The sequence below is a fragment of the Mauremys reevesii genome, linkage group 1, assembly GCF_016161935.1.
Source record: "Mauremys reevesii isolate NIE-2019 linkage group 1, ASM1616193v1, whole genome shotgun sequence".
NCBI lineage: Eukaryota > Metazoa > Chordata > Testudines > Geoemydidae > Mauremys > Mauremys reevesii.
The window spans coordinates 4,887,338-4,910,042 of NC_052623.1; the positions used below are offsets into that span (position 1 = coordinate 4,887,338).

At 55.6% G+C, this 22,705-nt stretch overlaps 1 protein-coding gene across 2 annotated transcripts; it reads left to right on the plus strand.

Moving 5' to 3' along the window:
- Positions 1-9,792: 9,792 nt before the first annotated feature.
- LOC120397069 lies at positions 9,793-19,859 on the plus strand. Of its 2 annotated transcripts, XM_039522528.1 has the most exons (3): positions 9,793-9,989; positions 10,829-10,880; positions 12,046-19,859. In XM_039522528.1, exon 3 carries the CDS (start codon positions 12,763-12,765, stop codon positions 19,825-19,827), a length of 7,065 nt encoding a protein of 2,354 aa, XP_039378462.1. In that variant the 5' UTR covers positions 9,793-9,989; positions 10,829-10,880; positions 12,046-12,762; the 3' UTR covers positions 19,828-19,859. The 2 variants fall into 2 exon arrangements, with proteins under 2 accessions (XP_039378462.1, XP_039378469.1); XM_039522535.1 differs by lacking the exon at positions 10,829-10,880.
- Positions 19,860-22,705: the final 2,846 nt, after the last annotated feature.

Consider the following 22,705-nt stretch of genomic DNA (forward strand, 5'->3'; position numbering starts at 1 on the left):
TAACAAGCCTTGTGCGTAGGGGGGATGTGGTAGATGTGATATATCTAGACTTTAGTAAGACTTTTGATACATGACCTTCTCGTTAAGAAACTACGGAAATAAAACCTAGATGGAGCTACTATAAGATGGATGCATAACTGGTTGGAAAACCATTCCTAGAGCGTAGTTATCAATGGTTCACAGTCAGGCTGGAAGGGCATAACAAGTGGGATTCCAGAGGGATCAGTTCTGGGTCTGATTCTTTTCAATGTCTTCATCAATGATTTAGATAAGGGCATAGAGAGTACACTTTTTAAGTTTGGAGATGATACCAAGCTGGGAGGGGTTGCAAGTGCTTTGGAGGATAGGATGAAATTTCAAAATGATCTGGACAAATTGGAGAAATGGTCTGAAGTATAATTAGGTGTGTTGTAAACAAGACACAAGAAGTAATTCTTCCACTCTAATCTGCACTGATTAGGCCTCAACTGGAGTATTGTCCAGTTCTGGGCACCACATTTCAGGAAAGATGTGGACAGATTGGAAAGAGTCCAGAGAAGAGCAACAAGGATGATTAGGGGCTTGAAAAACATGGCCTCTGAGGGGCTATTGAAAGAATTGAGTTTGTTTAGTCTGGAAAAAAGAAGACTGAGAGGGGACATAACTGTTTTCAAGTACCTAAAAGGTTATTACCAGGAGGAGGGAGAAAAATTGTTCTCCTTAACCTCTGATGATAGGAGAAGAAGCAATGGACTTAAATTGCAGCAAGGGAGATTTAGGTTGGACATTAAGAAAATTTTCCTAACTGTCAGGGTGGTTAGGCACTGGAATAAATTGCCTAGGGAGGTTGTGGAATCTCCATCACTTGAGATTTTTAAGATCAGGTTAGACAAACACCTATAAGGGATGTTATAGATGGTGCTAGTACTTCCATGAGTGCAGGGGACAGGACTTGATGACCTCTTGAGGTCCTTTTCAGTTCTATGATTCTATGATTTATGGAAAATACAGATAACTGGTCTTGTTAAATTAAACCGATTTCATCCTTTACTGAGAGTACACATTTGGTTGATCAAGGGAACTGTGCAGATGCAATAGACTTCCATTTCTCTGAGGCATTTTATTTAATAGGGGAAAACATTTACATTAAAAAACACTATAAAATATGGAAATGCTAAATGGACTAAAAACTGTCTAATTGATAGATCTCAGAAAGCAGTTGTCAATGGGCCACTGTCAGGAAATGATGGTTTTCTAGTTGGGTTCTGCAGGGATCAGTTCTAGGCCTGATGCTATTCAATATTTTTGTCAATGATTTGGAAGGAAATAGATAATCACTGCAGATAAGATTTGCGGACGACCCAAAGATTGGCACAGTGGTTACAACGAGGAGAACAGGGCAGGAATACTGATTGAGCTGGACAGTTGGGTGAGCTGGGCCCATGCAAACATATTTTCATACAGTCAAATGCAAAGTTGAACTTCTCAGAAGAGGGTACGCAGGCCCAACCCACAGACTAGGGCACTGTGTTATGGAACACAGGGACCCTGAAAAGGATTTAGGGGTCATAGTGGATGACCAACTCATAGTTAGCTCCCAGTGTGATGCTGTCTCCAAAAGGGCTGATGCCTAAATAGGAGAGTGGTGAGTTGGAACAGGGGGAAAATGTTTACCTCTGCACATGGGTTCCACATTTCAAAAAGAATGCTGAAAATTGGAGAGGATGCAGAAAAGAGCCCCCAAAATGATTGCAGGCTGGAAAAAAATGTCTGACAGAGAGAGACACATTAACACATCAAAAAGACAATCAAGCAAAGACTTTCATGGATAGAAAGCCTTGGGTAAGAATGGGCTCTCTAATCTAGCAGAGAAAGGCAGAGCAAGGAAGCTCAAGCCAGGCAAATTCCAGCTGGAAATGAAGGCCAGATATTTAGCACTGAGGATGATTAACCATTGGAATAAACTGTGAAGAGAAATGATGCATTCTCCAACTCTTCATGTCTGCAGATCCATACTGGATGCTTTTCTGGAAGATCTGCTTAATGGTTTATCTACACTTAAAATGTCACAGTGGCTCTGCCATAGTGTTTTAGTATAGACACTACTTTCACCAACGGCACAGTTCTTCCATCAGTGTAGGTAATCCATCTCCCAAAGGGATGGTACCTAGATTGATGGAAGAATTTTTCCATTGACTTCTTGCAAAAAAAAAAAAACCCTAAACCAATATTAGGTTGCATTAGCAGAGGTATACCATGCAAGTCCCGGGACATGCTAGTACTGCTCTGGTTAGGCCTCTGCTGGAGTATTGTGTGGAGTTTTGGTCACCAATGTTTATGAAGGATGCAGAGTAGCTAGAAAGGATCTGCAGATGAGAAACAAAGATGACCAAAGGGACGTAAAACAAGCCATACGAGCAAAGACTGAAGGAACTGGGTATATTTAGTTTGGAAACAAGATTAAGGGGGGGACATCACAACAGTCTTGAAATACTTGAAAGGCTGCCATAAAAAGGAGAAAAGTTGATCTCTCTTACTATAGAAGGCAGGAGAAGAGGCAGAACAGATTAAATCTCAGGATAAACTTCCTAACTGTAAGAACAGTAGGACAATAGAACAGATGTGCAGGGAAGTAACAGAAGCTCCTTCACTGGAGATTTTCCAAAGGAGTGTGGAAAGCCATCAGTCTTCGATGACTAAGACACAACAAATCCTGCATCCTGGCATGGGGTTTGAGTAACTGACCCTTGCTGTCTCTTCTTTTGGCTCAATACAGGAGTAACTGGGTGAAGTTTAATGACCTGTGTTATACAGGAGGTCTGACTGGATGATCTAATGCTCCCTTCTGACATTAAACCCTATGGATAGATCAATAAAGAAAGTAGATCAGGCATTTATATTTACTGTGTCTCACAACACACAAACAGGGGAACATTCAATTACATTACAAGTCTGAACATATAACACTGATTAAATTACATTGTTTATATAATCCATATTTGGCCTGTGGAACTCCTTGCCACAGACTTTATTGGAACAAAGAGCTTAGCTGAAGGGGCTTCACCAATGGATTGGCCATTGTAGGTGGTTTTGGTGGCACCACCATTAGTTAAAGCTGTCTGACACCTTCAATTACAAGACCTCAATTTCAGTTGCTGATAAGTTTTCCAAACTTTAAGTGCTTGGACTGAAATTTCCCTCTCTGAGTGTCTGCTTTCAGCTAAATTCAGCAAAACTCCTCTTGGAGTAAGAACTGAGTAAAGGCCTGAGGAGCCAGCTGTGATAATGTACAGAGACTGTCCCCTCCTCCTCATGTATTTCAGGGTTCAGTCTGTTAATGGGGGGCAGCGGCTGTTATCTGCTAGACAGCAGGGAGGTGCAAGGGCTCCTCAGTGGAACAATTATAAGAATTTTTCAACATGAGCAACACAGCTATTGTCCTAGCTGTTCTCCTAGTTTCATTTGGGAAGTCAGCTGAATTGTTATGCCTGAAACTTTCAAAATAGAATTTAGCTGTTGTATCCTATGCTTGTTGCACTGAGTTCTTTGAGCAGCTGAACTTGTCAGCAAGAGATGGTACCTGTGAATTCTGAGACAGGAGTGTCTTCCCTGGGACTCCCCCTCAGGTAGCCGTGTCCAACGCCTCTCTCACTCCAGCATCTGCAGCAGGATCCCACGCTGAGAGCTGACACAGGGGTGTGCACTGTTTATAATACAGCTCTGTGCAATCCCAGCAGGGATCACTCTGCCTCTAGAGGAGAAATGCTTGGCCTCTAGGGGAGAAGCGGTATCTGGATCTAAACCGGCTGGAGACAGGCCTCTGCATTTCTGTGCTCTTTATCGAGCTTCAGCAGTAAACAGTAATTAAGGGACCTTCCCAAAGGGAGATGAGAACTCCTGGGATCTGTGCTGAGTCAGAGAGGAATGGGCTGCTCTGTGCATTTGTGTATATTGAAAAATTATAGTTGATTGGTACAAAAACTAGGGATAATGCCTAGATCTCATGGGTTCTAATACACTGTAAATGCCCAGGATGGATGGGTAGATAGCAGATAGAGAGATCTGAAAGTACATGACTGAGGTATTGTGTAGAACATTTCATTGAGGGATCTTTAAGACACCTAACAAAGGAAATTCACACTGAACATATCACCATTATACAGATAGGTGAACTGAGGCACACGGAGACATGAATTGTCCAAGGTCACAAAGAGATTGAGTAGCAGGATGACAGACAGAACCCATGAGTCCTGACTTCCCTGCTATAGCCATGGTCTCTCTGTCACACCAGAGTGAAATGGACTCCTGCTCTGGCAGGGATGGTTTGTGGGGTGGGATGCATAGGAAAGGCTGGCAGAGGGAGCCTGAACCTTTGCCATCCTCTCAAGATGAATCTCAGGTTTTCAGAACTCACTGCAGTTTGTGAGCTCCCCTGTCCTGTGAGGTGTAAACTCTGGGTGTCTGCTTCCGTTCCCACTCAGAAACCTGCCAACACATCTGTGATGTTCCCCTCTGGTGTTTTGTGGACCAGTGATCTGCTAGGTTATTCCAATCCTTGACTCTGGGAGCCAGCCTGACCCTGCTCTGCTCTGCGAACCCCCACTCCTGGGCTGTTCACACACCGCCTCTGCCATGGAAGCTGCTCCTTGGATTGTGCAGCTGAATGACACTAGCCAATATGTCCGGTCCCAGACATGACCCTAGGAACCTCCATCTTTCAGTGTCCAGTTATGCCTGCTCTCCCCTTTGATCAGTGGTTCAGTCGCTTGGTGGTGGTGGTGTCTGTAGATGTAAGTAGAAGAGAGAGAGCAGGGCAAAATGTCTCTCCCTTTCATCATGTCCTTTCTTCCCTCTTGGCTTTGCTCCACACTTCAGAGTCAGGTGAGCATCACCTCATTGCCAGCGTCCACTGTTCCTGTGAGACTGGGCTGGGTTTGTCCCATGTGACGTTATTGATATAAACTGGGACCATATAAAACATGGTGTGCAACCAAGGTCCTGTAGTGGCACCAAATCTTAGGTAAAGGGGGTCATCTAAGGTGTCTAAGACCAGGTTATGGGTCGCTGGTTATGATTATGCTGTCTGTATGTATGTGTATCATTTTGTAGTTGAAGTTATAAGTATTGGCTCTATACTGTCTGTATTTTGTATTGTGCTCTGCTTCTGGATGACACCGCAGACAAGTTGGTGTTAGCCCTGCCTAGCCTGCTTGATGGCCCATTAAGGACCATGAGCTACACAATTGACCCATGGAGAGAAGGCAGACATGCCTTGTGATTCAGCAAAGTATGCAGGGACTGGCCCATGTGACTCCAGACTCCATTTTGCTGTAATTTTCCAGAGTAAGGACAAAGAGGTTCTTATACCTGGAAAAGCCTATATAAAGCTGATGCCTCATCTCCATCTGGTCTTCAATCCTGCTTCTTGCTGCTGGAGGGACTTTGCTGCAAGCTGAAGCTCTACACAAGGGACTGATGACCCATCCCAGCGGGGGATGTTCCAGAGACTTGATTTGAACCTGCAGTTTATTCCATCACTGCTACAAGCCTGAACTAAGAACATTCCTGTATGTAATTGATTCCATTTAACCAATTCTAGCTCTCATCTCTACCTTTTCCCCTTTATGAATAAACCTTTAGATTTTAGATTCTAAAGGATTGGCAACAGCGTGATTTGTGGATAAGATCTGATGTGTATATTGACCTGGGTCTGGGGCTTGATTCTTTGGGATCGAGAGAACCTTTTTCTTTTATTGTGGTGTTGGTTTTTATAACCATTCCTCCCCAGGATGAGTGGGATTGGTGGTGATACTGGGAGACTGGAGTGTCTAAGGAAATTGCTTGTGTGACTTGTGGTTAGCCAGTGGGGTGAGACCAAAGTCATTTTTGTCTGGCTGGTTTGGTTTGCCTTAGAGGTGGAAAAACCCCAGCCTAGGGCTGTGACTGCCCTGTTTGAGCATTTGGTCCTGAATTGGCACTCTCAGTTGGGTCCAGCCAGAACCGCCTCGTCACATCCCATCCATGCCCTGATGAGGTGTGAACTGCCTCTCTGTTCTTTGAGTATCAGAGGGGTAGCCGTGTTAGTCTGGATCTGTAAAAGCAGCAAAGAGTCCTGTGGCACCTTATAGACTAACAGACGTATTGGAGCATGAGCTTTCGTGGGTGAATACCCACTTCGTTGGATGCATGCATGTATTCACCCACGAAAGCTCATGCTCCAATATGTCTGTTAGTCTATAAGGTGCCACAGGACTCTTTGCTGCTCTGTTCTTTGAGAGTTTTTTCCTGGGCTTGCTTTAAACCATGAGGATGCATTTTCAGCCTCATAACTATATACATGAAATTATAATCTATAACCTTACTGTGACAATTTACTATAACATCATTATAACAACAATGCTCAGTGCATTATGAGCCGTCCGAAGACACCCAACATGACAAACTTTGCACTGGATACCACACAGTCATTTTATAAAGATGAACATGGTGGTGTAGGGTGTTCCCCTGAGGTACAGAGCTTCACAGCATTTTAGTCACTGGGGTTGCTTTGGGGGAACAGACTCAGTAAAAACAACACCAACAGAATGCTCCTGTGGATAGAGTGCAGCCGGGGCCTGTCCTGGTGATTGTGATGTGGTCAAATGGGAGGGATAGGAGGAGCTCGGTGTCACCTGCATATTGTGGTATTTCAGTCCATGTTGCATGACAAGTTCCCACAGAAGCTGCATGGAGATGCTGAAAAGCCCCAGAGAGGGAACTGATCCTTCTGGGACTCCACCAGGGAGGGGTCTAGTGCTGGGGATGCAATTTCCCATCACCGCTAATTGGGTGTGTCCCTCCAAGACCATCTTAGTGCATCCCTTTGGATTTCTGCTGCTTCTCAGGTGAGACAGCAGTATTTCATTGTCAACAGTGTCAAATAATGCAAAGAGGTCCAGGAGAACAAGCATGGATGTCTGCCCCCCGTCCATTGATAAAATATCATCCATCAGTGCCACTAAAGCAGAGAAAGTGGATAGCAATTGATAGAAATGAGAAGTTATGAAGTATAGATAATGGCTAAGGGAAGCAAAAGTCACAAACAACAAATCCATGGCTAGCAGGGCTAAGGAAAATAATAAGACGACTTTTTAGTATATTAGAAACAATGGAAATCTAAATAGCGGTATAGTCCTTTACTAGCTGGAGCCAGTAGGTGAACACTTCAACCTCCCTGGACATTCTATAACAGATTTAAAAGTAACCATTCTTCAACAAAAAAACTTCAGAAACAGACTTCAAAGGGAAACCGCAGAACTAAAATTCATTTGCAAATTTAACACTATCAATTTGGGCTTGAATAGGGACTGGGAGTGGCTGGTCATTACAAAAGCAGCTTTGTCTCACCCTGCCCTGTCTTGATATCCCAAGGAAGCTGGTGCATTTTTTCCAGTCCAACCCCCCATCCCCACGCCCCCACCCCACAGACACACACTGGGCTCACTACAGCTAAGCAACTGAAGCTCTTCGAGTTCCACTGAAGTCAAGGCACTTTGCTGAAGTGGGGACCTCAGTAAATAACCAGCTGGCTGTAACCTTGGTCCTTCTTTGTCCATCTCCTATGCACCACTGTTTGCCCCTGCCCCCTGCCATGTGCCAGGCTGGAAAGTACATTGCCAGCCCATTGGCACAAGGACCAGGGTCTAAATCTTATCAGTGAGCGTTAGTTGCCTAGACAACCTTTGAAGATATAGGCCCATGTCATTATATCTGAGCCTGGCACACTTCTCCCCAAGGCCCTGCCCCCACCCCACCCCTTCTCCCTGAGCCCCTGCCCCCACCACTTCTCCCCAAAGCCCTGCTCCCATCCTGACCCTTCTCCCTGAACCCCTGCCCCCATCCCGCTCCTCCTCCCCAATCCCCTGCCCCCACGCGGCCCTTCTCCCCAAGCCCCTGACCCCACATAACCCCTTCTCCCCGTGGCCCTGTCCCCACACCACCCTAAGCCCCAAGTACCTGCCCCCACCCCGCCCCTTTTCCCCGAGGCCCTCCTCCCACCCTGCCCCTTTTCCCTGAGTCCCTGCCCCCACCCCACCCTTTCTCCCTGAGCCCCTGCCCCCATGCCACCCCATCTCCCCAATTCCCTGCCCCCACATAACCCCTTATTCCCAAGGCCCTGCCCCCATCCTGCTTCATCTCCCCATTCCCTTGCCGCCACGCAGCCCCTTCTCCCCGAGGCTGCGCCTTCGTCCTGTCCCTTCTCCCCGAACTCCCCACCCCACATTGCTCCTTCTCCCCAAGGCACTGTCCCCACCCCACCCCTATGGGGGGCTGCATGTACCTTAAAAAATAGCCTCGGTTTAATGATGCCCCGACATGCAGGTCTAGTACCCAGAAAAAGTAGACGGGTGTGACCTAAACCTGACAAGAAATGTTACGCTGAGTTTTAGATTGCCTGCTCCGACCAGAGTACAGCGTACTGCCAAAGACAATGGCAACGCCTGGCAGGTTGTGTCAGGCAGACTTGTAGCCCATGAAGGGGTACCTGCGTGCACTGTCTGCCTGTCGCTCTCTCACAGACACACACACACATGCTACACAAGGTAGGCTGTGCATCAGCAGACATGTGGTGTCAAGCGAGCTGGGTCTAGGCTCTGCTACTGACTTGCTGTGTTGTCTTGGCCCAGTCAGCAAATTCAGCAAAAATATTTCTTTTGAAAATTTGGACCAGCTCTAATAATAATACAGGAATGGCTGTCGCTCTAATTCCCAGATTTATCAAAAATAAAACTTCACAACTCAGTTTACTTTTATTTATTTAAACTCTACATGAAAAATAAGAAGGTTATCAAGAGGTCACAAATGTGTTGCAAACAGAACAGTTTGTACTATATAATTTCAGTATTATGACCCTCCAGAGGGCAAAAATCTTGAGTCAGGTCCCATAAAAATCGAGAGATTGGTTCCAAAACCATGATTAAAAAAATAATTAATTTGGATTCTGTTTATTCACCTTCTGTGTTTTCAATCTTTAGGATGCACTTGGGTCACATTTTTTCTTTTCTGAACAACCATGAATGCCAGAAACGTAGTTATTGTTGTCATGGAAGCTGAGAGTCTCATATAATCACGTGACTCCAGCAGTTGAGGCTTTGCATCAAATGTCGCCAATCTCCTGATAAAATGCAAGCATGGGCAATGTGTGAATGTGTACAGTAAATGGAGATATCCTTAGTCATACTGAGCAGAGAATTGCTTAATCAGATTTTCTGAAAATTCTCCTCTCCCTGTCTCTGAATTGAACAGTGCCAGGGTAGAAGATGGTGGCACATAAGAACAGCCATATTGGGTCAGACCAAAGGTCCATCTAGCTGAGTATCTCGTCTTCTGACATTGGCCGGTGGATGTTGACAGACCAGTCCCATCCAGAGCCTCACAGCGCCTGCCTGATTCACTGTGGTGTTACTCCAATTTAATGCCATTCTCCAAGGGGTTATGCTGGTGAACGCCCTTCCAGAAGGATGTTATCAATGAAAGAGAAGTCAGAAAAAAGCCTCAAGACTGATTCAAAGGTTAGAAACCCTGCGGCCTAGTGAGAGAGTCAAGGAGCTCAATCTTTTTTGCTTAATAAAGAGAAGGTTACGGGGTGACTCAGTCACAGTCTCTAAGTACCTACATGGGGGGCTGGGGAGGGGCTGCAGGGAGCCAGGGTCTTGCCCACCTCTGATGCCTGCAGTCCCTTTGTGATGTCAGGACCCGCCTGGTCCTGGCCCTTTATGATGCGTCACTGGAACAAACAGCCCCTCAGGTGAGATCCAGCCACAGCAGCAGCAGGGAGTGTAGTGTCTCCACGCCCAGTTCGTGTCCAGACCATCCTCCCCAGCATGTTTGATGCGGGAGTCGGGATCATGCAGAGCTGGTTCTGTGCCTGCTTTGACAGCTCCTGGGTGTTGTACATGTGCGTCCTTCTGGTCCTGGTCAACTGGGTGGCCATGGCGACACAGCACAGCTTCTCCTGGAGAAGCACGATGGTAGGAGGACCCCCCCCCCAGCTCCCCTTCAGCCATCCTGCGCTTGCCTGGACACAGCCCCATGGAAGGGAGGGTGGGTGGGTAGGAACGCCCGAGGCCCCCTGTTCTGACCAGGCCCCGTTGGGCTGGTGGGGCACATCTGCAGTGAGAGACAGGGCCACAGACAGAGCTCGTGGCTCCATTCATTGGTTGTTCCTTACTGCCCCGACCACCAGCTAGTGCTACAAATGCCAGGGCTCTCCCTCGTGGTCCCAGGATTCCCGGCACCCCGGCACTACGCCGGCTCTGGCCAGTTATTTCCCTCCGCTGGGGGAAGCTGAACAAACCCTCCCAGCTCCCTCCCAAAGCCACAAGCTTTCCTGGGTCCCTGGCCTCCCAGCCAGCCAGGGAGAGGGCAGGCAAGAGGTGGGGGTAGAAAGGGGGAATCCAGGACAGATCTTTGGGTGTGGTCAGTTGGGGATCCTGCCTTGGGTCCCAGATCAGCTGGGGAGCTGGGCTCGCAGGTGGGAACCAGGGGAGACGGGGAGAGAAGAGGAAGCCAGAGCACATTGCGAAGCCCAAGGGCCTGGTCCTCATTCGACTCATAACACTGGGGGCAGAAATCACCCACTCTGGTGTGGCGATGCCCCGATGTCGGGGGGAGGGGGACCCAGGATTGTTCCAATGACACTCGGGTGGGGAGCCCGGGGCATGGCCGAAGGAGCCTGGAGTTCTCCAGCTGCAGGAGGAGGAGGGAAGCGTGGGCACCCCTGGCACCGGGCTGGGCTGGGCGGGAGGCTGGCACTGCGCGGCCTCAGTCTGGGTACCACGTAACTCTGCCGATTCCTTGGCTCCCGCAGGCTCTTCTGGTCCGCAGGCTCCGGCGGAGGGGGGCGGAGGACGAGGGAGAAGGTAAGGCCCTGCCTCACGCTCCCTGACGGCTCCCTGGCTCAGAATCCCAGGGCTTCTCCCAAGCCTCCACCCTGGCCCAGGGGTCCCACACGAGGCCCTCCAGGCTTGGCCTGCCCCTGGGGATGGGAGCAGGAGCCAAGGTGCTGACTGGAGCCGGGATAAGCTGACATGCTGCTAACGAACCATCGTCTGGGGGCTTTGCAGCGATGGAGGCAAACACCCCATTGTCTGTCCCCTCTGGCAGGTTGTCCCCATGTCCTCCAGGGCTTTGCGCAGGCTAATGGTGAGCATTGGGGGGGAGCTACCTGCCCTTCCCAGAACAGGGCAGCTTTGCCAGCAGGAGGCACTGCCCACTGCCCAGCAGCTCTTGTCTTTATTTCAGCCCGTCTGCTCTGTCTTGGATAGGGGTGTAGCCCCCTGGCACTCCATTGCTGTGCATCGTACCAGGGCTTGCAAGGCCAAGGCTGCTCGGTGCCGCCAGCCCCTGACATTTGCCAGAGAGATTTCCTGGGATCCCGCACAGTGGAGAGACCCATTTCTGCTGGTTTATTTGCACCAGGGCCATGTGCCATCTGGGTTTCTGGTACTGGGACAGCGTACCAGCCAGATTCACGGCCCTGGCACGATGCCCGGGCCAAGTTCACGGCGCTGGGACTTCTCCATGGCCAGGTTCACAGCACTGGCAGTGTTTGAGAGGGCTCCGGTGTGGTGCTGGCGGAGTGTTTCACTGGGCTCCGGGCTCTCACAAGCTCAGCATGCCTGGTTCTGGAGCAGCAGCGCAGAGTGGCCTGGGGCCAGGGCACTGGAATGAGGGGGCCGGGGGGCCCTGCCCTCTGACTTTTGACTGGCTGTAAGGGTGAGCAACAGGAGGCAGGGTGTGCGGAGAAGAAAGAGCAAGCAGGGGGCAGGCTCTTGGAGGGAAGCAGTGGCGGAGGAGCAGGGCTTGGTGTGGGGGCGAGGCCTCAGGGGGAATGGGTCACAGGCGGGCGGGGCGCTGGGAGAAGGAGTGGCATGGGGCAGGGCCTCGGGGTTAGGAGCAGTGCAGGAATGGGGATTCGGGGTTGGGGCGGTACAGGAGGGTGGGGTCACGGTTCGGGTGCCCATGGCCCCCGCTATGTTCAGGCCCCATCTCTCCTCAGAAGCCCTCTCTGCTGTTCTGTTTTAGGTGCAAAGAAGCAGCGGGTGAAGCAGCCGTGTGACCGGCTGTGCCGGGACCCCCCACGCCGCGCTCACCGAGCCGCCAGGCGCAGCTCCATCCGCCAGCTGCTGTGTGACAACTCAGACTGTGCCCTGTGCAACGAGGCGGCCTGGCAAGCCGAGCGGCTAGTATACGCCGACAGGGCCAGCGTGTGGGTCCCTGCCGGGCCAGGGCCACCTCCTACTCCCGCCTCCCACTCCAAAGGGAGAAGCCTGCTGATGCCAGCACACACCTCCACACCCCCGGCTCGGCCCCCTGCCGTCTGGGAGATGGGCTCCAAGGGGGCCAGGCCCAGTGACGAGGGCAGCCCAGACGCCTGGCCTCAGAGCTAGAGCCCCAGCCCAGGCCTTCCAGGGCCCCGCCAGAGTGTCCAAATCCGCGCCCGGCTCGTACTGCTGCAGAGACACCTGGGAGCTGCAGGGGCACATTGCCAGGAAGGGCTTGGAAATTAGACTAGGCGCGCTGCCCGCCGTGCTGAGGAGCTCTCAGAAAATGGCTGCCCTGGGGCGCAGAGACCTGCTCCTGCCTAAACTGATCCCCCCAGGCTGAAAGGCCCCCCTGGCCCACCACTGGCTCTGCCCCCTGCTCAGCTGCAAGGCGGGCAGCGTGGAGCTCAACGTGAGGCACAAGCACATCCAGTACCTCTGGGCTCTCCCCACCCTGTACGCGGAGTCCCTGGCCAAGATGGTGCCCTGCCTGCCCGTGCCACCCCCCCCCCTGCTGCCCCTGGGTGTGGCCATCGAGTTCTGCCCCCTGGAGACCCCCTTCATGGCCCCTGAGGGCCGGGAGCTGCTGGAGAGGCATGTCCAGAAGAAGCGGCTGCAGCATGAATGGGGCCTGCCGGGCCTGGTGCGGCGATCGCTGAGGTGTTTCATGCCACCCCCGCCCACGCACCCCAGGCCCAAGGGGAGCGACCGGCCGGCAGCCATGGAGCTCCGTGTCAGCAGCGGGGCCCCTCCCATCCCTCTGGCCACCAAGAGGGAGCTGGAAGTCCACATCCGGCGGAGGGTGGCCGAGAGGAGGTGGGGGCTCCCCAGGAGGGTGCAGGAGTCCCTGCGGGGCTTCATGCCCCCCACGACCGCAGCTCCGGGGACACATCCAGACACGCAAGGCAGAAGGGCCAGCCGGCCGCTCAGGGGGCTGTCAGCGAGAAGGGCTCCAAGAGAATCACCCTCCAGGGCGGCACCCGTGGGCCCCACAGCGGTGGCTGTCTCCTTAGCCAGGCCCCTGGGAACTGCATGGCGCCAGCAGCTCAGCCGGGACACGTGCCACCAGCTGCTGGAGAGACATGTGACCAGGAAAAACATAGAGATCCGTCTGGGCCTGATCCCCCGCAGGGCCCAACACTCACAGGAAGCCGCCCGCCGGGTGGGAAAGCTCCCCTTGCCCAGGCTGATTCTGCCGGGCCAGAGATCCCTGGAGCTGCGGCCCCGGGAGCTGCTCTTCCTGGAGCAGGCGGCCTCGGATCACCTGGAGCTCAACCTTCTCCACAAGCACCTGAGCTTCAGGTGGGGGCTGCCCACGCTCTACCGACAATCCCTGGCCAAGCTGTTCCACGCAGGCCCCTCGCCCGCCCCGCCGCCCTCAAGCTCCCGCGCAGCTGGGACTGAGTTCACGGAGCAGGAGCTGCCCTTCCTCCAACCGGGAGCCCGGGAGGAGCTGGAGCTGCACGTCAGGAAGAAGAGGCTGCAGCACGAGTGGGGGCTGCCTCTGATCGTCCAAAAATCCATGCGGGGCCTGATGGCAGCTCCCCCCGGCCGCGGCCAGCCCAAGGCCCCTCCGCCGGCCGACAGGTACGTGGCCATTCTCCAGCCCGAGCTGTCCTTCCTCAATGAGGGCAGCAGACGAGAGCTGGAGCTCAGCCTCCGCAAGAGACTCATGCACCGGCGCTGGGGGCTGCCCAGGAGGATCCAGGAGTCGGTGCGGCTGCTTCAACCTGCCTCAGCCCCTGCAGAGTTCAGGCCTCGCAGCTGTACAGAAAAGGATGCAGAGGAGCCATTCCTGCTGCCCTGGCACAAGAGCACTGTGCACCTGGAGCGGGGTGTGGGGAAAGCCAGGAGAGTGGTCGCTGCTCCCCACCCACGGCTCAGCCTGGGACATGACACTCAGGAGCGGCTGCAGATCCACGTGGCAAAGAAATGTCTGGAGACCCGGCTGGGTTCCGCCCCCGCTACAGTGAGACGCTCTTGGCAAAGGCTGCATCTCATGTCCCGGCTGCCCCTCCCCAAGCTGATCCCTGCTGGGGACAGGGCCCCCAAAGCCAGGAGCCCCCTGCTGCCCTTCGTGCACCCGGAGGACGTCTGCCACCTCGAGCTGAATGCGCAGCACAAACATCTCACAGACCTGTGGGGCCTGGGCACTCTCTACACCCAGTCCCTCAGCAGGATGGTCCCCAGGGCGCCCCCTGGGCCGGTTCCACCCCGTGAAGCTGAAGTCGAGTTCTGGGCGCGGGAGGCTCTGTTCCTGGGCCTGGAGGCCAGAGAGGCCCTGGAGCTGCACGTGAGGAAGAAGAGGCTGCAGCATGAGTGGGGGCTGCCTCTGATCGTCCAGAAATCCATGCGGGGCCTGATGGCAGCTGCCCCCCGCCCCGGCCAGCCCAAGGCCCCTCCGTCGGCCAACAGGGACGTGGCCGTTCTCCAGCCCGAGCTGTCCTTCCTCAGTGAGGGCAGCAGACGAGAGCTGGAGCTCAGCCTCCGCAAGAGACTCATGCACTGGCGCTGGGGGCTGCCCAGGAGGATCCAGGAGTCGGTGCGGCTGCTCCAGCCTGCCTCAGCCCCTGCTGAGTTCAGGCCTCGCAGCCATACAGAAAAGGACGCAGAGGGGCCTTTCCTGCTGCCCTGGCACAAGAGCACTGTGCACCTGGAGCGGGGTGTGGGGAAAGCCAGGAGAGTGGTCGCTGCTCCCCACCCGCTGCTCAGCCTGGGACGTGATGCTCAGGAGCGGCTGCAGACCCACGTGGCAAAGAAATGTGTGGAGACCCGGCTGGGGGCCGTCCCTGCTGCAGTGAGATGCTCTTGGCAAAGGCTGCATCTCGTGTCCCGGCTGCCCCTCCCCAAGCTGATCCCTGCTGGGGACAGGGCCCCCAAAGCCAGGAGCCCCCTGCTGCCCTTCGTGCACCCGGAGGACGTCTGCCACCTCGAGCTGAATGTGCAGCACAAACATCTCATGGCCCTGTGGGGCCTGGGCACTCTCTACACCCAGTCCCTCAGCAGGATGGTCCCCAGGGCACCCCCTGGGCCTGTTCCACCCCGTGAGACGGAAGTCGAGTTCTGGGCACGGGAGGCTCTGTTCCTGGGCCCGGAGGCCAGAGAGGCCCTGGAGCTGCACGTCAGGAAGAAGAGGCTGCAGCACGAATGGGGCTTCCCTGCACTCATCGAACGGTCGCTCAGAGCCTTTGTGCCGGAGCCCCCGCTGCCGGGGCCGACCGCAGCCCGCCAGCACGCCGAGCTGCACGTCCTTGTCCTGGGGCAGAAGCCTTCGCTCATTGACGAGGACACGAGAGGCCGCCTGGAGCGTCACCTCCGGAAGATGACGCTGCAGCGGAGGTGGGGCCTTCCCCGGAGGATCCAGGAGTCCTTGCGGCTGTTTGCTGCTTTTGCCCCGCCGGCTGGCCCGCAGCTTCCTGGGGCTGGTGGAGAAAAGGTCATCAGGCAAAGCCGGCTGAGGCCCAGCCAGCCAGACGTCCCCGCAGGGAGCCGCTTGGCAGGAGACAGCAGAACCCATGGCCTTGCTGCTGAGCGGAGGGATGAGCTCCAGCGGCACCTCGCGAGGAAGTGCCTAGAGATCAGGCTGGGGGTGAGGCCGGCCCTGGTGAAGAGATCCCAGAGAGTGGCCAGGGAGGGGGAGAGGATCCGCCTCCCCAGGCTGATCTGCGCAGGCCAGAAGCCCCCCAAGCCCAGGGCCGGCTCCCTGCTCTGCCTGCCACCCACGGCTGTGAATACACTAGACATGAACGTGAGACACAAGCAGCTGGTGCATTTCTGGGGGCTGCCCACGCTGCAGGCGGCGTCTCTGCGGAGGATGATGCCGAAGGCTCCGGCTGTGCCGCTGGGGAGTGCAGCAGGGAGGGCCCGGATGCAGATGGGCCTGGCTGGACGCATGGGGGCTGAGGAGCCGGAGAGGAACGGCTACAAGGAGCCGCCTCTGGTCACGGGGCCGCCTCTGGTCACAACCGAGGCCAGGGACCATCTAGAGAGCCACATCTTGAGAAAGAAGCTCCAGCATGAGTGGGGCTTACCTCGGGTGGTGCTGAGATCCCTGGGCGCGTTCACACCCCCACCGCCTGGAAGGGGCCCCCCGAGGTGGGTCCAGGCCCCAGCCAGCGAGAGATTCGCCATGGGCAGCCTGCTCTTCCTGCACACGGAAACCAGGGAGCGCCTGGAGTCACACATCAGGAAACTGGCCCTGGAGCGGAGATGGGGCCTGCCCAAGAGGATCCTGGAGTCCTTAAGGATGTTCCTGCCGCCTGCCCCACCAGGAGCAGAGCCCAGAGGCCAAACCCAGCCCCTGCTCCATGTCTCCCCTACACCCCCCCCCCAAGGTCCTACAGCCCTCTCCATGGGGCAATCGGAAGAGCTCCAGCCGTGCCCTGGGGAGCCCCTCACCCACCGGTCCCAGCACTGGCTTGAAATGGGGGTAAAGGAGGGCAAAGCCAACTGCTCTGAGGCAGTGACCCAACACACCCTGGGGAGCAGCAGCAGGAGAAGCCAGGAGACCTCCCAGACCAGCAATGGGGAAGGGCCCCCCAGCTCCCCACGCCACTTCCTGGAGGACAAGGCAGAGCTGAAATCCACCCTGGACTTTCCCAGGAAGAAGGTGCTGGGAATTTCCCACAGGGCCCAGGAGTCCCAGAGACCGGCCTTGCGCCCAGCGGCCCATGAGCCCCACCCACAGCAGAGAGAGCAGATCTCTGAGGAAAGTCCCGGGCAGTGGAGGACCCACGATGGCGAAGGAGCTCCGCGGATGGCGGGGACCGGCAGGCGCTCCCGGAGCTCGTCTGTGGAGACAGCCGTTTGGAATGAGAAGAGGATCTTGCGGGAGCTGGAATCCAGCTTCAGGAGAATAGCCCGGAGCCGGAGCCGCCATGGCCCAGGGGGGAAGCAGCCTCTGTCTCTGGAAATCGTGGGCCACCTGGAAATGGGCCATTTCACATGCTTAGACTGCCCATACTGCAAGCTCGAGGGGTGGGACGGCGCCCGCTCTCCGGGGGCCAGCTCTCCTGGGTGGCAGACACAGCGTATCCATGCAAGGGAGTCAGCAACTCTCCTAGGAGACGTGGCAGCTCCAAGCCCTCTGCATGCTGAGCCCGGATGGCAGGGGCAGGGCACACCCAGCATGGCAAAAGATGAACCTCCTGCCTCCTCTGCGTCATCTCCAGAAGGCAGCGAGTCCAGGGCCTCTGACTGGTCTGAGGGGCCCACGCTGGCACGGGTGCATCTTGCTTCTCCACGGGCTGCGGCACACCGGCTGGACATCCACTTGGCACAGAAGGCCCTGGGCGCCTTCATCCTGCCGCCCTACGTCATACACTCCCAGGCCATCTATGCCGACATGGCAGCTGAGCGGCTGAGAGCCGCTGCCCAGGAACACAGGTGGGAAATGAACATCCGGCTGAAGCGCAGGAGGGGCCGGAAAAGCCAGCTGGGAGGGCCCCATCAGGAAGCCCTGGGAGAAAGAGCTCGCCCCGCGGGCACAGGAGAGCCGGGATTCCCTACAGCTGGCTCCTTGGGCCAGAGACTGATCAGAGAGTCCCAGAGCCAGGCAAACCAGTACCTGTGTGAGATGTGCCATGGCCTCTTCACCGCCGGTGAGGAGGGACTCAGCCCCCAGCCCTGTCCTGCCAAGGGGGCTGGGAAGTCAGACGTGGCGAGGGCTCAGCTGGAGACTCGCGTGCTCCTGAGGGGCAGGAAGACATCAGGTGATGCCTGCAGAGGGGAACAAGGTGCATCCTACCAGCAGTCTCAGGATCTGGGCCGTGCAGCTGGTGCCCCCCTGTACGAAGGTCCCGCTGGCGCTGAGGATGGAGAGGAAGCGATGGGCGAGACGTGGGCCTCACTAGTACATCATCCCCAGCCTGTAACCAGAGACAATGTGGGCGACAAAGGCTTGTCCGCTACCTCCAATGAGCTTGTGGGCTCCCTGTCCAGCAGCCGGTGGCCAGCCAGCCCCTCGGAGCAGCGCCCGCGGTCTGCAGAGGGGCAGTCCCAGTTCAGCACCGAGGGCGAGTGGGAGATGGTCGGGGACTGGGACAGCGAGGCCGTGGCAGCCTGGGACGCAGAGGGGGGAGGCAGCCTGGGGTGGAAGGAGAGGAGGGACACCGAGGGGCGACGCGGCATGAGAGAGATGCGGGCAGAGGGGACAGGCCCCAGGGCTGGAACCAGCATGAGGCAGACAGAGGCCTTGGTGCTGACTGAGGCACCGCCCAGGACTGAACAGCCGCCCCGTGCACCTCCAGGGAGAGGGGCCGAGTCACCGTCCATCCCCTGCAAGGGGAAGGGCTCCACCTTCAGGGGAATCATGCTGGGCTTTCTCAAACACGTCACCTCCAGGGCATCGGTGGAGAAGAGAGGGCAGGTCGACAGGTCAGTGGCTGCACCACACGGAGCGCCGCCGCCCCCTCAGAAACTCGCCCCATCCCCCAAGAGTGTGACCTTCAACGCCAAAGTCCATGTGCAGGCAGAGGTCAGGAGATGCCAGCTGTGTTCCAGCGCGGAGGAGATGGATGGTGCTGGGAGAAAGGAGCCAGCCGCAGCCACTTGGACCAGGGGGCTGCCAGGGAATGGGGCTCCCCAGGGATCTGGGGCAGCCTCCCCCGATGCCAGGCGAGGGGACAGCATGACCAGGGGAGAAGAACCTTCTCCAGAGGAAACAGGGCCCTCAGCAGAGTATGGTGGATATCAAGAATGGGTGACCCTGAGAGTGACCGAATGCAGGGAGGGGAAGGTGCATGACCCCAGTGGGACACCGGCTGTGCCAGCAGGACCTTCTGCACCACCGCCAGCCTGCCCCACCGCCAGGGACACCCGAACAACCGGCAGTCAGAACGGAGAAGGAGGAAAAGGAGTCTCACAGTCTGGCTCAGCAGCCCTGGGCTCCAACCAGCCGTCTCCCATGGAGTCCTCCAGAACAAAGCCCAGAGAGCAGCGGGGTCGGGGACTTAGCCCTTCTCACCCACGGGGTCTCTCCAGGAGCCGGGTGGAAGGCCCGCGGTGCAGCGGCAGAGCCAGAGGACCAGACAGTGAGGGGATCCTGGCCCGCAGCAGAGAGTGGAGATCCGGCAGCAGAAGGAGGCCCACCGGCAGAAGAACAAGGTCCAGAAGCAGAGAAGGGGAATCCCTGGTGGGAGAGGAACTCCAGGATTGGCAGGGCACATGCAGGAGGCCAGGGAAGGCCAGGTCACACGGGGTGGCCACACCAGCCAATGGCGTGGGAGGAAATGCCACCGAGGACACATCCGGGACAGTTGGAGTGTCTAACCTGGAGCGCCGTGGGCACCGGGCCAGGCTAGAAACTGAGCTTCCGCAGCCAGGGTCACGTCCTGGCAAGAGCACAGGCCAGGTGTGCTGGTTCCACCAGCATCGTGCTCACACCCACCTTTGCCACGTACACGACAGAACGCCAGAGCTGCGCAGAGAGAACCTGTGTGCCCTGCGGGAGAGGATGCAGGCCCGGCGGAGGAAGCTGTCCCCATCACTCAACAGTGCCGCCTCCGAAGAGGAGAGCCACCTCCGGGCCTTGGACAACAGTTAGGGTTGGGGCTTGCAGGTGGCTAATAAAGCTCAATTTTGTGTGCAATCCGCAGGAGTGATCTGGGGCCCAACACAGCAGCAGAGGGGAGGGCAGGGTCTAGTGGCTGGCAGTACTGTTTCCAGGTGTCCAGTTTTTGACAGGAAGGCCTGGTCGAAAAGGGACCATGGCGGCTCCAGTCAGCACCACTGACCAGGCTGTTAAAAGTCTACTTGGCAGCACAATGGGGCTAAGGCAGGTTTCCTGCCTGCCGTGGCTTCACATGGCACCCAGAAGTAACGGTATGTCCCCCTTCCAGTTCCTATGCATGGGGCAGCCAGGAGGCTCCGCACGCTGCCTCCACCCCAAGCGCCAGCTTCACAGCTCCCATTGGCCGTGGTTCCCGGCCAATGGGAGCTGCGGGGGCGGCATCTGCAGACAGGGCAGCATGCACAGCCCCCTGGCCGTGCCTCTCAGTGGGAGTCAGAGGAGGAACATGCCACTGCTTTCGGGAACTGTCTGAAGTAAGTGCTGCCTAGATCCTTCACCCTGACCCCCTCCTGCACCCCAACCCCTGTCCCAGCCCTGACCCCCTCCCACCCCCCAAATCTCTCAACCCCATCCTCACCCCAGAGCCAGCACTCCCAGCTGAAGTCCTCACCCCCCCACACCCCAACCCACTGCCTCACCCTGAATTCCTCATTTCTGGCCCCACCCCAGAGCCGGCACTCCCAGCCAGAGCCCTCACCCCCTCCCGCACCCCAACCTCCAGAGCCAGCCCAGTGAAATGAGCGAGTGAGCGAGGGTGGGGAGAGTGAGCAACGGAGGGAGGGGGGATGGAGTGAGAGGGGGCGGGGGTCTCAGAGAAGGGGCAGGGCAGGGGGCAGGGCAAGGGTGTTCTGTTTTGTGAAAGTAGAACATTGGAAACCCCAAATGTGCAGTGCCCGGCACAACAGGGCCTGATCCCAGCTGGGGCAGCGCCTGTCTCTCTCGCTGTGTCTGGGCAGCGCCATCTCCTGCCCCACAGGGCTCTCAGGCTCAGGCCCCGATCCTGTGCTGAGCTCCCTATGGGCACAGCTGTGTCCCTACATGCTGCGCCTCGCAGGAGTGGGGCTAACCTGGGACAAGCCGGGACAGGTGGGGGCGGGTGGCTGCCCGGCCGGCCGTGGGTGTGCAGAGGAGCTGGGTGTGATGGGGAGATGGCCTCAGCTGTATTGTTAACAGAGGGGAACAAGGCTCATAGGGTCGGACCCCCCCTTAGGCAGGAATCAAGCATGGGGGACCCAGTGGCGGGGCCAGTCCTGACACTCAAGAGGCCTGGGTTCAATTCCTGCTTCAGACAGGTCCATCCTGGGTGATCCTGAGCAAGTCCCTGCGGCTGGACGCACAGAGTCTCTGGGGTAGAGCGGTGCAGCATGGCGCTGTCAGTCACTTCGATCCCTGGGCTCCACGATGCGGAGCTTGGTGCCTGGGCTCCCTGCACAGAGACTGGGAGAGGTGGGTGCCTGGGAAGGGGACCCACAAAGCCAGCACACCAGGCAGGGAGCCACATACACCAGCCAGGTGCTACCCCGCCACTGGAGCCAGTCTCTAGGAAAGTATCAGAGGGGTAGCCATGTTAGTCTGGATCTGTAAAAGCAGCAAAGAGTCCTGTGGCACCTTATAGACTAACAGACTTTTTGGAGCATGAGCTTTCGTGGGTGAATACCCACTGAGTCGGATGCATGTAGTTGAAATCTCCAGGGGCAGGTATAAATATATGCAAGCAAGAAGCAGGCTACAGATAACGAGGTTAGTTCAATCAGGGAGGATGAGGCCCTCTTGTAGCAGCTGAGGTGTGAAAACACCTCATCAGGGATCTACAACTCATCCTGGACAATGACCCCACACTTTCACAGGCCTTGGGTGGCAGGCCAGTCCTTGCCCACAGACAACCTGCCAACCTGAAGCATATTCTCACCAGTAACTGCACACTGCACCATAGTAACTCTAACTCAGGAACCAATCCATGCAACAAACCTCAATGCCAACTCTGCCCACATATCTACACCAGCGACACCATCACAGGACCTAACCAGATCAGCCACACCATCACCGGTTCATTCACCTGCACGTCTACCAATGTAATATACGCCATCATATGCCAGCAATGCCCCTCTGCTATATACATCAGCCAAACTGGACAGTCTCTACGGAAAAGGATAAATGGACACAAATCAGATATTAGGAATGGCAATATACAAAAATCTGTAGGAGAACACTTCAACCTCCCTGGCCATACCATAGCAGATCTTAAGGTGGCCATCCTACAGCAAAAAAACTTCAGGACCAGACTCCAAAGAGAAACTGCTGAGATTCAGTTCATCTGCAAATTTGACACCTGGAATTGACACCTCCTCATCTATTATTGGGAGTGGACTACATCCACCCTGATCGAATTGGCCCTGACAACACTGGTTCTCCACATGTGAGGTAACTCCCTTCTCTTTATGTGTCAGTATATAATGCCTGCAACTGTAGCTTTCACTCCATGCATCTGAAGAAGTGGGGTTTTTACCCATGAAATCTTATGCCCAAATAAATCTGTTGGTCTTTCAGGTGCCACCGGACTCCTTGTTGTTTTTGTGGATACAGACTAACCTGGCTACCCCCTGATAGCTGGAGATGGTAACCCTGTTAATAATGATGCAGAAAGGGCAAAAATGTTCAATACACCTTTCTGTGCTGTATTTGGAAAGAAGCAGGATGATGCACTCAGATCACATGAACTTCTTTCCAGTCCACTGATAACTATGGAGAATGGTCAACAGCACCTACTAGGGATCAATATTTTTAAATCAGCAGCCCCAGATATCTCACATCCAAAAAGTCCTAAAGGAGTTGCCTGGGGAGATCTCTGTTC

What these genes read in the sequence shown, in the direction of transcription:
- LOC120397069 (XM_039522528.1), top strand. Translation starts at nt 12,763, where the DNA reads ATGGTGCCCTGCCTGCCCGTGCCACCCCCCCCCCTGCTGCCCCTGGGT.